Raw genomic sequence first — 13,935 nt, forward strand, 5'->3', positions numbered from 1 at the left:
AGTAATTACACAGAAGACTGTCCCTGATGAGTAACAAATACAGCACTGGGGAAAAGAGAAAGCAGGTTGCTTCTGCTTTGACTCTAATCTTAAGGCAAAAGTATTAAAACTCTTCACAGGAATTGTCCTATTACTTGAAACACAAAGAAGCATCCAAAAAAGCTAGATACTGAGCATGCCTCTAAGAGGCATAGTGTGCAATTCACACTTGCAGTGCTTGTAGGATTAGGGAGGTAGTCCCTAATGTTAAGAGAGGGCCCCTCTGTGTTTCCTAGATTCTCTGCAGAACAGTATAGTATGACTCTATTCTCACATGCATTTCTCACTCCCAGCACCAACTAGCCCTTGCCAGATGTTATTAAAGTTTCACAGTTTTGGTTTGGCTTTTGCAGGGCTTATTCTGGGGACCTTCATATGTGCCGAATTAGGAGTTTTAGAGCCACTTTGCACTTTCTTAGACTTTTAATAGGGGTTGAAACAGTCTAGAATATAGACAAAAGCATTACCCAAGACAGCATGTTTTTACTATAGAGCTAGTTTGAAGAACCTTCTCAGAGGTAATTTCTTAGAGGATTTGTCTTTAATATTAATTCATAAATTAATTTGCCACATACAGATTTGATTGTAAACAATCAAGAGAAACTTTCTTCACTCAGAAAGTAATTTTATAAAATATACATGCTAATCTATGTTTATAATGAAGAATAAATCACCATCTTAACAAGATAATCCAACAGTCACTCTCCTTTACCCATAAAATACATTCCACATATGCTACTTACATAAAAAATACATATATATACTGTCATTTCAGAATCTTGTCAATAACATTGTAAGTGGCCCAATTCATATGGGTTGAATTTAGTGTAATAAAGGACAATCTGTATTGTATAATCAGTAACTTAAAGTACTGTGCAGACTGGTACATGTAATGTTCTCTGCAATCAGAATACACCACAAGGCTTTTTTTATTAAAAAAAAGTGTAAATGAGAAAGAAAGACTTAACAAAAACATGTCCCAGTGGCACTGGTATAATAGACAAAGCAAAACAGTATTATAATTATTTTCAAATTACGAAGCCTCATGAGTGTTACAGAAATGGGAAATTAGCTTTCAGAAGGCTGCTTTCATTGGTGACCATGCTTTTCTTTTGCAGGCAGGAGCAGCAGAAGAGAGAGGTGGGGAGGGTGGTGGAGCAGGAATGCACCAGAGTGACCTACCTCTTATCAGTCTGTCACTTCCCTCATTCAGGTGGAGTCAGGGGCCCAGAACTCCTTTCTTAGCTGAATAAGAATAGATTACTTTAGCCACATGAAATGAATCCTGCTAAATATGAAGAAGGTGGGTGAGGGGGGGGAAAGGCATTCAAAATTCAAAGGGGGCAGCAAAACAGAGTAGCTGGAGTTATTGTGCTATAGAACCTTATAGAATCTTAGAATAATTTGTAATGGAAAAGACTTCTGGAAGTCTTTGGTCTAACCACCCACTCAGATTAGGGCTAACTTCAGAGCCAACTCATGTTGCTTGGGGCCTTGTCCAGACAAATCCTGAACATTTCTGAGAACAGAGATTCCCTGGGCTCTTTGGGCAGCTGTTCCAATGCTGTGCTAATCTCACAAAGAGATTCTCAACTGGAGATTCTCTTGTTATAACCTGAGACTGCTGGCTCTTATTCTTTTACTATTTGCCCCTGAGAAGAGCCTGGCTCTATTTTCACTGTAACTCCCCATTAGATACTGTAAGAAACACTTAGTTCACATCTTAGTCCCATCATGGTAGCTCCTCTCTTGCCTATACAACCCTTAATTGCATCCTAGCCTTTCATATGAATTACACCATCTATCCACCCGTAATCCCTCCCCTGCTTTTTTTCTTTCTATATTTTGCTGCTGTTACACTGCTTAAGAAATATATCTAAGGGTTTTGCAAAGAATGTAACTCCAAGGGTCGCTAATTAAAGAGAACGTCAGGTTCTCTTACCATGTTGTGTTGGAGGACACATTTTATGAGTAATTTTCAGGTTGGCATATGAGGTATAAATTTATGCCAGTGTGTGTACTTGCCTAGTTTGAACATAGAACAAAGACAGGTGATTTCTTTTTCAATAGGCTTTAAGTATTCACAGACTAGTTCCAACTGGAAAAGTGTGAGGGTTTTAGTCTTCTTTGAAACATTTCCTTTCAATGTTTCTCAGAGATCATCTCAGATGTTAATCCCCAAGGCACCCAGGCAGGTGAGAGGAAGCCACATCTTTTAGATGGCATCTCAACTTCCTAAAAATTATGTGTGAATTTACAGCACTTACAAATCTTTTTTAAAAACAACTAAAGAAACAACCCTGATGTTTCAGAAGTGGTATAACAATATGTTTGTTTTATAATAGCCTCATTGTAAAAGAAAAAAACTCATATTACTTTAAATTCATTTTTCATATGATGTTTTAGAGTAAAGAAGAAGTGAATCATCAGGTAGAGATTCCACAGAATATTGGTATTTCTGCATAGTATGTTGACTGAGGTGAGCCAGGGCAGTAGTATGTCTACAGGGAACAAGACTGTTCCCTGAAAATCTGTGGATAGACACAAAAAGGTAAAAAAGACGTGCTACACACTGCTGAGATGGAGAATGAGGCAGATCACTGCTAATAGGTGACTGCTAAAGCAGAGCACCTGTTCTTTAGACAATAAATTATTCCAGGGTCCAGATATTGCTGAAGAGGAAGGAAAAGGTTTTTTATGATCTCAGAATTGCTACAATCTCTGCTGTTCTCTTCACCTGTCTTTCCAGTCTCTGCAGGTACTGATGCAATTTCCCTGACTCCCTTCCCTTTCCCTTTTCTTAGTATGATATTTTTCTCATTTTTCAGTGGAAACAAACATTGGAGATAACTGATGATGCAAACAACAGGAAGACAGCATTTTTTTGAGAAAACTTGGAGAGAACTACAGTGTGATTGTGAAACAGAAAGGAACTGTGTTAGCTCTGAGATGACAATTACAACCAAAAATCAGTCTTACTTCATCACAGGTTTGGGCTACAGTCCAAGCCATTCCGCTGAATCATCAAACGCGGCCTTTTAGAGGTAGAGCAGTTAGCAAAATCAAGCCTGAGCTGACCCCTGAATCCTCATGCAGAAAACAGAACATCTTCTTTTGCAGTTCAGTCCTGTCCTTTCACGTCTAGCCATTTCCATTTACTCAAATGAACCATCTGCATTTCCAGTACAACACAGCCCTAGAATCAGAAATGGATCCTTAAGGTCGCAACAGAATCTTATCACAAACCGTACATGCCCTACCATTTTGATGCAGAAGTATGAAATGGCAGTCCAAAAGGCATATATAACTCATTATAAACAGGAACTTTTAATACTTATCAGTTAGCAGTAAGTACTTTATCATCATAGTGGCACATTTTTCACATTTATTGGAATGACAAATCAATGTCATTAGCTAAAGAGAACAAATTAGGGCAAAAACTATTTACTTACATAGTTGTCTGATTATCCTATAATTGCTATTATCACCACTGACAGAGCATCTCAGAAAAAAATAGCTCACTATTTTGTTTGCTTTCCTATGGCATGTGTAGTCAGGCAAGCAATGTAAATGTTGTGTGAACCTGAAACAGCAGCATGTGATGGAAAGCATTAGTACATAAAGTAGACAACAACAAAACACCTTATGACAACTAGTTTTGGGCTATGAATTGAGGAAATGGAAGTGGCAGAATTCAAAAACTGAAGGTATCCTTTACCAGTAAAGATGCGGAGGTGACCAAGAAAAGAACTTAAAAAATATTCAGAAGATCAAGTAAATTGGTCTGACACTTCCCACCAACAAATGTAATGGAGACATTTGAGTTCTATTGGTAAATGATACCGGTAAGCAGGAGTTTTGTTACGCGGAGGGCCATCTGGTCTCAATCTGGACAAATACCTAGACCTTTCCAACCTAATGTTCATGGGTCCAAATGCAAAATCCACTTCTGCTTGCCAGAACATTGGCAGTGTGTTATGTTCTTCCCATCCTTTTTCTTTCAACAGTACTGACATAATATGCTGTTTCTTTTCCTTCATCTCAAGATGTTTCTAGCTTGTACTTCAGTGATATACAGAAAAAGGGAATCTACTTACAAATAAACCAAACCTAAATCAAACTTTTATTCTAAGCTGTCCTCATCTCTTATTTGCCTGTATGTTGTGTTCTTTTTATCATGGTCTGCACTCACGTAATTGCCTGTGGTAGTGAGGATAAATCTAGTCAGCTTGGAGATCCTGCTAATCCCATGGGGCTTTGAACATTACAAAGAGTCATAATTTGAGGAGGCAGGAAATACCACTTGGATCTACCGATCTCTTGAGAATACCTTGTCCAGCTCCATTGCTGAAACAGGACAAGCTGGAGCAGGTTGCCCAGGATCATTTACAGTTGGGTCTTGAATATCTCCAAGGATGGACACTCCACAACCTCTCTGGGAAAACACTCCAGTGTTTGACCATCTTTAGACCTTCTGGGCCCAGTCATTCAGCCAGTTTCCAAAGCACTTTCCTGTCCAATTATCTAACCTGTACTTTGTCATCTTTTCAATGAGAATGTTATGTGAGACAGCTTCAAAAGTCTTACTAAAGTTGAGGTAAACAACGTCCATGACTCTCCCCTCATCTACCAAGCTAGCCATCTCATTGTAGAAACTATCAGGTTATTAAGCACAAATTCCCCTTTGTAATTCCATGTGAACTATTCCTGATTACTTCATGTGCCTGGAAATGGTTTCCAGGATAATTTGGTCCACTGCTTTCCCAGGAATTGTGGTAAGGCTTACCACCCTGTAGTTGTCTCTAGACCTTCCTTCTTGCCCTTCTGGAAGACAGGACTGACATTTGCTTTCTTGCAAATGTCTTGCACCATAGAGTGTTTTCATATCACCCTTGGATGCTATGTTGTGGGTGTTTTGGTGGTCTTAGACTGTTAGGCTTTAATGTTGGTATACAAAGCAGACATGCAGAACAGTTTGCTTGACTAAAAGATGATCTGTTTTTTTCTATCTGTGCCAGAGAAATGCTGGTTGTAAGGAAACCTTGGAGGTTTCTAGTCCAACTTAGTGCTCCAGGCAGAACTTTCCCCAAAGCTATGTCAAATTACTGTGGCTTTGTGTAAAACTGTCCTGAAAACTTCAGAGAACTGAGTGTTTACAAACTATCTGATCTGATAAAACACATTCCCCTTCACAATAGAGCATGCCTTGCTTATTTAGCATATTTTGAGACCTACCAGCAAACAATCTTTAACCATTTGACAGATGTCTGTAAGGTCGATTTTGTATGACTCCACTTTCTTTATCAATGACACCCTATAGAAGTCTACTACATTTGCACAGCTACATTGTCTTCACAGCAGTAACGAAAAGCTACTTAACTATCATTCTACACAATCCTAAGAATCATGTAAATGAGGAACAAATATTAAATAAAATTTCCACTACTTAATCATCTGTGTATATGTTCTCAATTTGCCTTGATGTGAGTAGCTCTCGACTTCCATACAGCATACCCTGCATGGGGCATGGACAAGACAAAAGCCAGAGCTCCAGACATCCTGAGTTTGGTAACTCCTTGCACAACCTCCTCTGGGGCTTTTAATGACAGCAATGTGTTTCAGTGCAGAAGGTGACTTTACAGTGTGGTTACAAATAAAAATGTCTATAGCAGACATGTAGAAAGTTTCACCCTTATAATTCCTTTGTCTTTCTCTGCTGACAGACATATCATTTAATGCAAATCAGTTTCTCTGTTAGAATAATACTTAAAGAAGTCCTGTCATGAGAAGCTGCATTAGTGATTTATGCCTTATTTCAAAGGGATGAGCAACAGCTTTATTACAGCTTCATAATATAAACCCATATGATAAGTGTTGCTATGACAACTGATGAGCCTTAACAGTCTAGATTCAAAGGACCTTGATCAAAACTGTCTTGTAGTGCAGTACAATGTATTTCAGTTATTTGCACCTGTAACGATGGGGAGCAAGGCCATGCAGAAACAGAACAGTGCACTCGGACTCACAGGGGAACCACACTGAGTTTTGCAGCTGACTGCTATATCTCTGAGTGACGCAATGGTAGTTTTGAGGCTTTTCAGCCCCTAGCAAAGGTATCCAAACTGGTGTTTAGCTGCAGCAATACCATGCTCAGCATTGGCTCCCAGAGCCACCTGAGAAGCACAGTAAATTAGTTCACATCCAGTTCCATTTATTTATATTTAAAGATGGAATTAGAAACAGATGAGACAATTAAACACCTTGCTGCTTCTAAAAATGGGCTGCCCACTTGTCTAGATGTCTTTTCTCACAACTGCGATCTTAGCTGTATTTTCCGCTCATATCCTCCCACTAGCTCTGTTATTGTCAGATTTTGCTAGAGTACTTCAGTTCACTAATGCAGTAGAAAACTCTGCTATCTTTTTTTTTTCTTCAGATTCTGTCAAGCGGCCAAAACAATAATTTAAACTGGTTTATTGCAAAGTTCTAATGACTTGTAAAAGATAAAACGCAGGAGTAATGAGGGGCAGGGATGGTGAGTCGCAAACCCACCCTCTACTACCACCTCTGAAAAAGATGGCACCTGAGCTTTAAAAACAGCTACATAGACACAGCAATATTCACATTCCTGATCCATATATTTGATTTGCAAGGCAAGATTTAAGTTTAGTGCTGCATGAGGACTGAATCCTGCAAATATGCAGACTGCGATTTTTCCAAAGCTGATAATGTTCACTTTGCAATGTGGTCATTTAGAATATAGAAAAAAAAAATCATAGAATCATAGAATGTCCTGAGTTGGAAGGGACCCACAATGATCATCGAGTCCAACTACTGCCCCTGCATTTGACAACCCCAAAATTCACACCATGTGTCTGAGGGCATTGTCCAAATGCTTCTTGAACATTGCCAGGCTTGGGGCCACGACACCTCCCTGGGGAGCCTGTTCCAGTGCTCCACCACCCTTTGGGTAAAGAAGCTTTTCCTAATGTCCCACCTAAACCTCCCCTGGCACATCTTCCTGCCATTCCCTCGAGTTCTGTCATTGGTCACCAGAGAGAAGAGATTGGTGCCTATTCTTCCTCCTCCCCTTGTGAGGAAGCTGTAGCCGCCATGAGGTCTCCCCTCAATCTCCACCAGGCTGAACAGACTTAGTGACTTTGGCCAGTCTTCTTATGGCTTCTCCTCCAAACCCTTCACCAACTTTGTAGCCCTCTTCTGGACACTCTCCAGTAGCTTTATATCCTTTTTATCCCCAGGACATGGTTGGCCCTCTTGGCTGCCAGGGCACACTGTTGGCTCATGTTCAACTTGCCGTCGACCAGAACCCCCAGATCCCTCTCCATGGAGCTGCTCTCCAGCATCTCATTCCCTAGTCTGTATGTACAGCCAGGGTTGCTGTGTCCCAGGTGCAAAATCCAGCTCTTGCCTGAATAACGGCACCTCAGTTTTCCAATTTGTCTAGATCCCTCTACAGGGCCTCTCTGCCCAATTTTGTGTCATGGGAAAACTATTCCCTCAAGTCCTGTGTCCAAGTCATTTATGAAGACATTGAAGAGTACTGGCCCTAAGATGGATTCCTGTGGAACCCCCTGCGGAACTAAGCCAGATACAGTGGCAAAAGACCTGGAAAAGATCTGTATCATGTATGCTCAGAGCAAAAGAACACAAATCTCATAACACATGAGATAAAGATAGCACAGGATAAAATGTGAAAACCCAGGGTACAACACAGTATGTCACAGAGGGATGATAGCTGTGGTTGCTGTTGTTCCCTTTTGCACATGTAGCCAAAAACCAAGTTGAGTACATATTGCAAAGATGCAGATGCACACAAAACACAAACATCATCAGCCACACAGACAACACAGAGAGCAGTGTCTTCACATACCCACAAACAGCACGGGCTTGCAAAAAGGAATGGCAGCAGCCACAGCTATCAGTCTGAGATGAGAGACACCTACTGGGTCTTAGACAACACTAGATTTGGTAGATAAAAGAACAATAAAAGTCTTTTGTCCCAGGATTCAGCTGTTCCTTAGTATTGTCTGCCTTCAAATTCTGTATACCCTGCTATCAGGGTCTCAGTGCATACTAAAAGATATCCAAATAAAAATGCTGCTGTAGAATTCACATAAAGAAGATCCACCTCACATGTCACTTTCCTCCAGAATCAAGATGAACTTCAGGTAGCGAAAAACTGAGGATCTGAATTTGAAGTTTTGTGCCGCTAGAGTTAGTGGTAGTAAAGGTGAAATTAAGCCTTCAAACTGTCTTCCTGAGGCTGATAGAGGTTGATAGAAATATTGCCAGTTCTGATATTGATGGGTTAGGAAACACCCTACTGCAGGGGAACAGATAATTCAAAGTTAATTAGCAAAGCCAATATTTAAACTGATGATACTTCTTCCTTAATTGAAATTGAGATAAACAGTTGGGTTTTTTGAGGTTTAAATTAAGGGTTTTCATTAGTTCAACTCCAGACAGAACTAAACATAGGTGATTCAGTTCTGTGAAGATTTCCATGGTGGATAACATGTAACAGTCGATAAGGCGATACATCCTTCCACAACCAGTAACCGACTTAAAGAAGCAATACCGGGAAGTGAACAAAAAGCCTACTGATTTTCATTAATGTATGCTCATTTTGTTCCTTTTGGGTTTTAAGTGTTCTTAAGCACCTCATTGGACGCAAGGAAAGGTTTTTTGATTTTGGACAAGCAGACTCCCAGGAATCAACAAGGGAAAACCCACTACACATCAGCTCATCCTGGGCTACTTGGTCCATCCATCATTCCTGATAGAACAAAAATCCTGGTTATTCTGCTTGATAGGGAAAGGGGTCATATTTGGATCCCAACTCATAAGAAAGGGCATTTGAGTGCTGGTATGGATACAGGGATTGTTGTAGGACAAAGTTGATAAGACCAAAATCCCAAGAGCACAATTAATTACTGATGAAGTTTTAATCCCAAAATAGAGTTATTTATTGAGCTACTGCTTAACTTTCATCTTCAAATTGTTTCATTATTCAATTACAAAATAACTTTCTTAAACATGTAGAAAATGGATTGAAAACATACTGTCTGTAATAGTCTCACATAATAAAATCTACACTTTTCCTTGATTTATAATGAAATAAATTATGCCAAGTGTTCCACTTTCCCAACAAGCTCATCATCAATAATCATTCTTGAATGCTTATCACTATAGCTGGATGCAGTGAAGACAAAGACCAACAGGAATAATTGTTGATAATGTGCTGGGTGACCCACTCTCAAGTTTCTTATTTCCATTTATATTCTACAGAGGCTTCCAAAAGTAATTATGAACACTTGGGCTTCTTAAGAGCCAGGGTGGGCCTTGATTTTCTAAAACATTTCCCTATGGGTTTGATTTCTCAAACACTGTATCTCAGTGCTATCAGGCCATGGTTAATCCAAAGGTAAATACTGTATGGCAGATGCTTTTGAAAAATCAGTCACATATTTAGGTACATAAAGAGAATTTTTTTCTTAATATTGCTAAAGAGAGAAATATCTCACTGGACTTAGGTGAGATTTTTCACTCCTTAAATTCCGGAGAGTTTCTAAAAACCTTCCTCAAAAGAAAATTGACTATTTCTGAAAATTCTGCCTCCAACATCTGGCATGAAGCCTTCTGTGACAGACTTCTAAAGAGCTGTTCAGTCAGCCATAATATGCTTTGTCCTACAACCAGCTACACCAGTGAAACGAGTTTCCTATGTAGGTATGTATTTTCGACCAGCAGTTGAAGTTATTCGAATATTCAAGTTGGCCACAGATTGCTTTGGGACTTCTATTGGACACCATAGCCAAATACAGGTTCAGAGCAAGCTCTGCAACACAAGGCAATTGAGCCATGTAAAATATGGTGAAGAACGCAGGCTGATTTGCTCTGAGTGCAATGCTAACTAGCCAGGGTAAAGTACTGCACCACCATGACCTTACTGCTTCTGGAAACTAAGTTAGATATTTGCATAGCACCACCTCACCATAGAAACATGCCAGCTTATTTGGCAACAGCTCAGGCAAGTCGGTATGGTATCTCAGTGACCCAATTCATCACATGCAAGTGGAAGGGAGGGTTTCTTATCAGAGACCTATATGCAACAATGTGTAGTATAAATGAGTTAATGCCACTTATGAAAATCTTTATAGTTCTTGAAATCCTTTGTTCATGTATATTTTACACTAGGCTTTAAAATATCACCTTATACTTTGCAGTTGTTGATGTGTTTTCTTTTAAACAACCAACATACTTCAATTTTTAAAACCTGTAACAAAGGTCAGCCAAAATCAGGATCTAAAGAGCACTGAAATAAACAGGAGTATTCAGAAGACAGGTCATCACCAGTGAGATTTTACTTCACATTCCAAGTATCTTTCTTCCTATAAAATTATTTCTTATTATTAACAATGTGGCTGCTTCTACAATCCTGATCACAAAGTAGGATTCAGTGGTGTTAGACGTCAAACAGAATAAAAGACTTTTACTGTCCCAAGTACGTTGTCAATTAACCAAAGACAATATTTGTAAAAGTGAAGATCAGAGCATACAAGGATTTTAAGATTCACTTACACCTACACTCAGAACACAGCAGAATATTTGGAATATAAAGCAAATCTGATGGTGCCATGTAGTGTTGTATAAATGTATGATCTGTCTAAATATGCCCCAGTATGTTATGGCCTGATACAGCAAGACTTTTTATTCGTATCAGATTGAAGTTCAATGGTTTTCTCTTTCACTTTATCTTCGTGTTCCTTTAAAATCCTGGGGGAAAGAAACAATACTTTTGAGAAAAAAAGTCAATGATACCCATAAGAGATCAAAACAAAAAAACATTATTTAGTCAAGCCTATAAAATTGTCCAGAGATTAACAGAAAATGACAGAATTTTGTGAACTAACAAACAAACAAACAGCTATGATGGCTCCATCAAAAAGCTGTCTTTGTTCATTTAGTTAGAGAAATGTAGTTGGTGCTGACTGTTAGAATTTCTTATATATTACAGAGACTCAAAACTGTGACCTTCATTTGTTATTTTTGAGGCTGGAGCAAAACAAAAACATATCTGGTTACCTAGACATTTATCAATTACTTGACACATTCACGAAATTTCACTAACTTCAGGAAAAACATTAAAGATCTGCTAATTCATTACCAGAGGTTTCACCTCTGTAAGTAGCTCAGAGGAGACAGATTTCCCTGTGTTTCTACCCCTAGCCTTTATAAAGCTTCAAAAATCCTCCTCTCCATTTTCCTAGCCCCCAAGCAGACAGCAGAATTTGAGCTGTCATGAGCAGAGGGAAGAAAGCAGCACATCCAGTGTCTTACTGCAAGGACTCAGCAGCATCCATTTCCAAGCATATTTCTCCAAGCCTTCAAGAAATTCCTGCAAGAACTATCACAACATCCTAGGCCCTCAGCTGCCCTAGCAACAATTCAGGTGTTTCTGGGTCTATACAGAGCTCCATTAAATTACACGGGACTCTTTATGAACCAGAGTACCTGCTCAGTTGGAGCAACAGGCTCCAGACCAGTTTAAAAGGAACAAATATTTCATCACCTTAAGGTCCTATCAAACTGATTAAACAGAATTCACTCTGTCACCAGTGACAGGGAAGTCAGGCTTGTATAGAACTCATAGGCTATGTTTTCTTCTTACCTAGCTAAGTGAAGCACAGATTTCTTGGTATTGTACCCAGAATATGCACTGCATTCATAGAAAATTAAATTGTAATCCTAGAATCAAACAGAAAGACCATTTCAATTGATTTCGCACAGTATCTCACTCCAGGTTTAAAAAAGTAACACAGATATACTGAAATATGCAAACAAAGAAACAGAAATAGGTCATCTTAGGAAAAACTAAGATTTAATTATAGAGCCAACAGTAAAGAGTAACGAAAGTAAGTCCAAGTGTGCCTCTAAGCAACAACTATATGCATTTCTCAGCAGATACTTAATCCATACAGTGGCTTTTGCTGTAAGAGCTTGATCTCTCAAAGGCTCAAATGTAAATAATGCCTTGTAAGGTACTGAAGTCTTGCGAACTTTCCTCATGATGATGAGACTAACCTTTTCCAGCAAATGACCAGTTATAAACCCCAGCAAAAAATAACAATAAATTAATTCTATTTCATTTTTTGTACTTCCGAAATTTTTCTGAACCTTCTTTTGCAGTCAGCCTGCACCTTTTGTTTTGTAGCCCCTGGGAGCTTTGCAGTTTGGATAAATAAATGGTCAAGCCCTGAAGATGTTCTTAGCACATCAGCTGAAGTCTTACCATGATAAATGCAAATGCAAGATAATCTGCACAAAAGCCTGACCTGGCGGTTGTGATGGCAAGAGGAGTTTGAGAGGGAATGACAGATTATCCTCTCCATATCTGACTACTTTGACAAGATATTACATTGAAGCTCACCTACATTGCCTCTATGGTATTACTACATGCCCTTTTACCCATCCAAATTACAACTTGCTATTCACTTTCTACTTTTCTATGTGTCTTATTGCTAAGAGTAGCTCAAAATTCAAACAAATAAGTCAGTATCTTAGGAAATGACCATCACATCTGCATATTTTTATTTGTATGCTATTAATTATGGTTACTCCACTTGTCCTTATTTAACTACCCTTCATAAAACACAATTCAGTTTACAAAAGTTCCCATTAAAATGACCAAGTATTTCAGTTTTGGTTTCTGTTGTTGGTGGTGTTTTGTTGTTGTTGTTTGGTAGTAGGGTTTTTGTCTGTTTGTTTGTTTTTAATATACTATGCTTCCAAAATTGTACAGCTTTTTGAAATTTTTATCATCTTCATGAAATTTCAAAAACAAAAAGTGGGGAAGTTTCATAAATATGGTAGTTTATTTTAGCAGCTCTAAAAATGCTTCAGTGTTATCAAATGACAGTTTTGAATATGCTGTCAATGGTTGTATGGTTTGTTCTAACGAGCATCAGGATTAAACCACTTGTACTGATTTCTGGGTGGCCAGATAAGCACAGAAAAGCAGAGTAGGGAAGAAATCAGGCAATGTTAGTGTTGGATGGATATTTTATTGATTTTTTTTAACAGTGTTGTAAGGAACCATTGAAGGAGGAACGTTGTTTTTACAACTGATCTGGCAGCTGACCCCAGCTGAGGCTGAAGGACTGAGAGACATCAGACTATGAATCCTTAACGTAAAACAAAGTCTCTTCAAACTAATCCTAGAACGCAAACTGATTACTGTATTTAAAAAGTTAATCTAGGGGGAAGGGTAGCCGAAGAGTCAGGAATCCATATTTTAAATGAATCAATAAGAAGAAGGGTGTTGTTAGAATTAGATGAATGAATCATGTAAACTGAGGCAGGCATTGGGTAGCCAGTAAACCCTGCAGTACCCAACCAATGGGGAACAGGGGAGGGAATTTGCAGTTGGGATTTTCAGGGGATATAAGCAGGGGCTTTTTGCCCTATTTGTGTGCCTACCTTTAGGTAGAACACCTGGTCTTGCAAACTCGTTAATAAAATATGCTTTGCTGAGAGATCCTTGCCTGGGCCTATTATATTGGCAAGGTAATAGTTTCCTACAGTGTTCTGTATAATATTTATAATGATGTAACACTCTGATTCTCTTGCTTTCCTTACAAAAAGATAAAATTTGACTGGCTCAAATTTCTCGCTAGCTACACAAACAGAAGTTTGAAATAAAATGTATACTCCTTTTTTCTGCTCAGCTGATCAGAACTCTAATAGGAAACCTACTGTGGTCAGTATCTAGCTACTTTACGTCAGTCAAGCAGAGAGTGATACTACTCCTACACCTTCCCACATACAACAGAATTTCACTAGAGGAGAACTCTCAGTGACGACGTCATTTATGCT

The 13,935-nt window shown here is 38.9% G+C and overlaps 1 protein-coding gene across 2 annotated transcripts in view; it reads right to left on the minus strand.

Moving 5' to 3' along the window:
• Window positions 1–10,227: 10,227 nt before the first annotated feature.
• The window catches only part of CRACR2A (calcium release activated channel regulator 2A), a 70,272-nt gene continuing 66,564 nt past the window's right edge, over window positions 10,228–13,935 (minus strand). For both annotated transcript variants that reach the window (XM_065655004.1, XM_065654994.1), the window contains 2 exons: window positions 11,732–11,808; window positions 10,228–10,836 (listed from right to left, as the gene is read on the minus strand). In XM_065655004.1, coding sequence (XP_065511076.1) covers window positions 10,746–10,836; window positions 11,732–11,808 — 168 coding nt within the window. In that variant the 3' untranslated portion in view covers window positions 10,228–10,745. The remainder of the gene's footprint in view (window positions 10,837–11,731; window positions 11,809–13,935) is intronic.

The sequence above is a fragment of the Caloenas nicobarica genome, chromosome 1 (genome assembly GCF_036013445.1).
Source record: "Caloenas nicobarica isolate bCalNic1 chromosome 1, bCalNic1.hap1, whole genome shotgun sequence".
NCBI classification, from domain to species: Eukaryota; Metazoa; Chordata; class Aves; order Columbiformes; family Columbidae; genus Caloenas; species Caloenas nicobarica.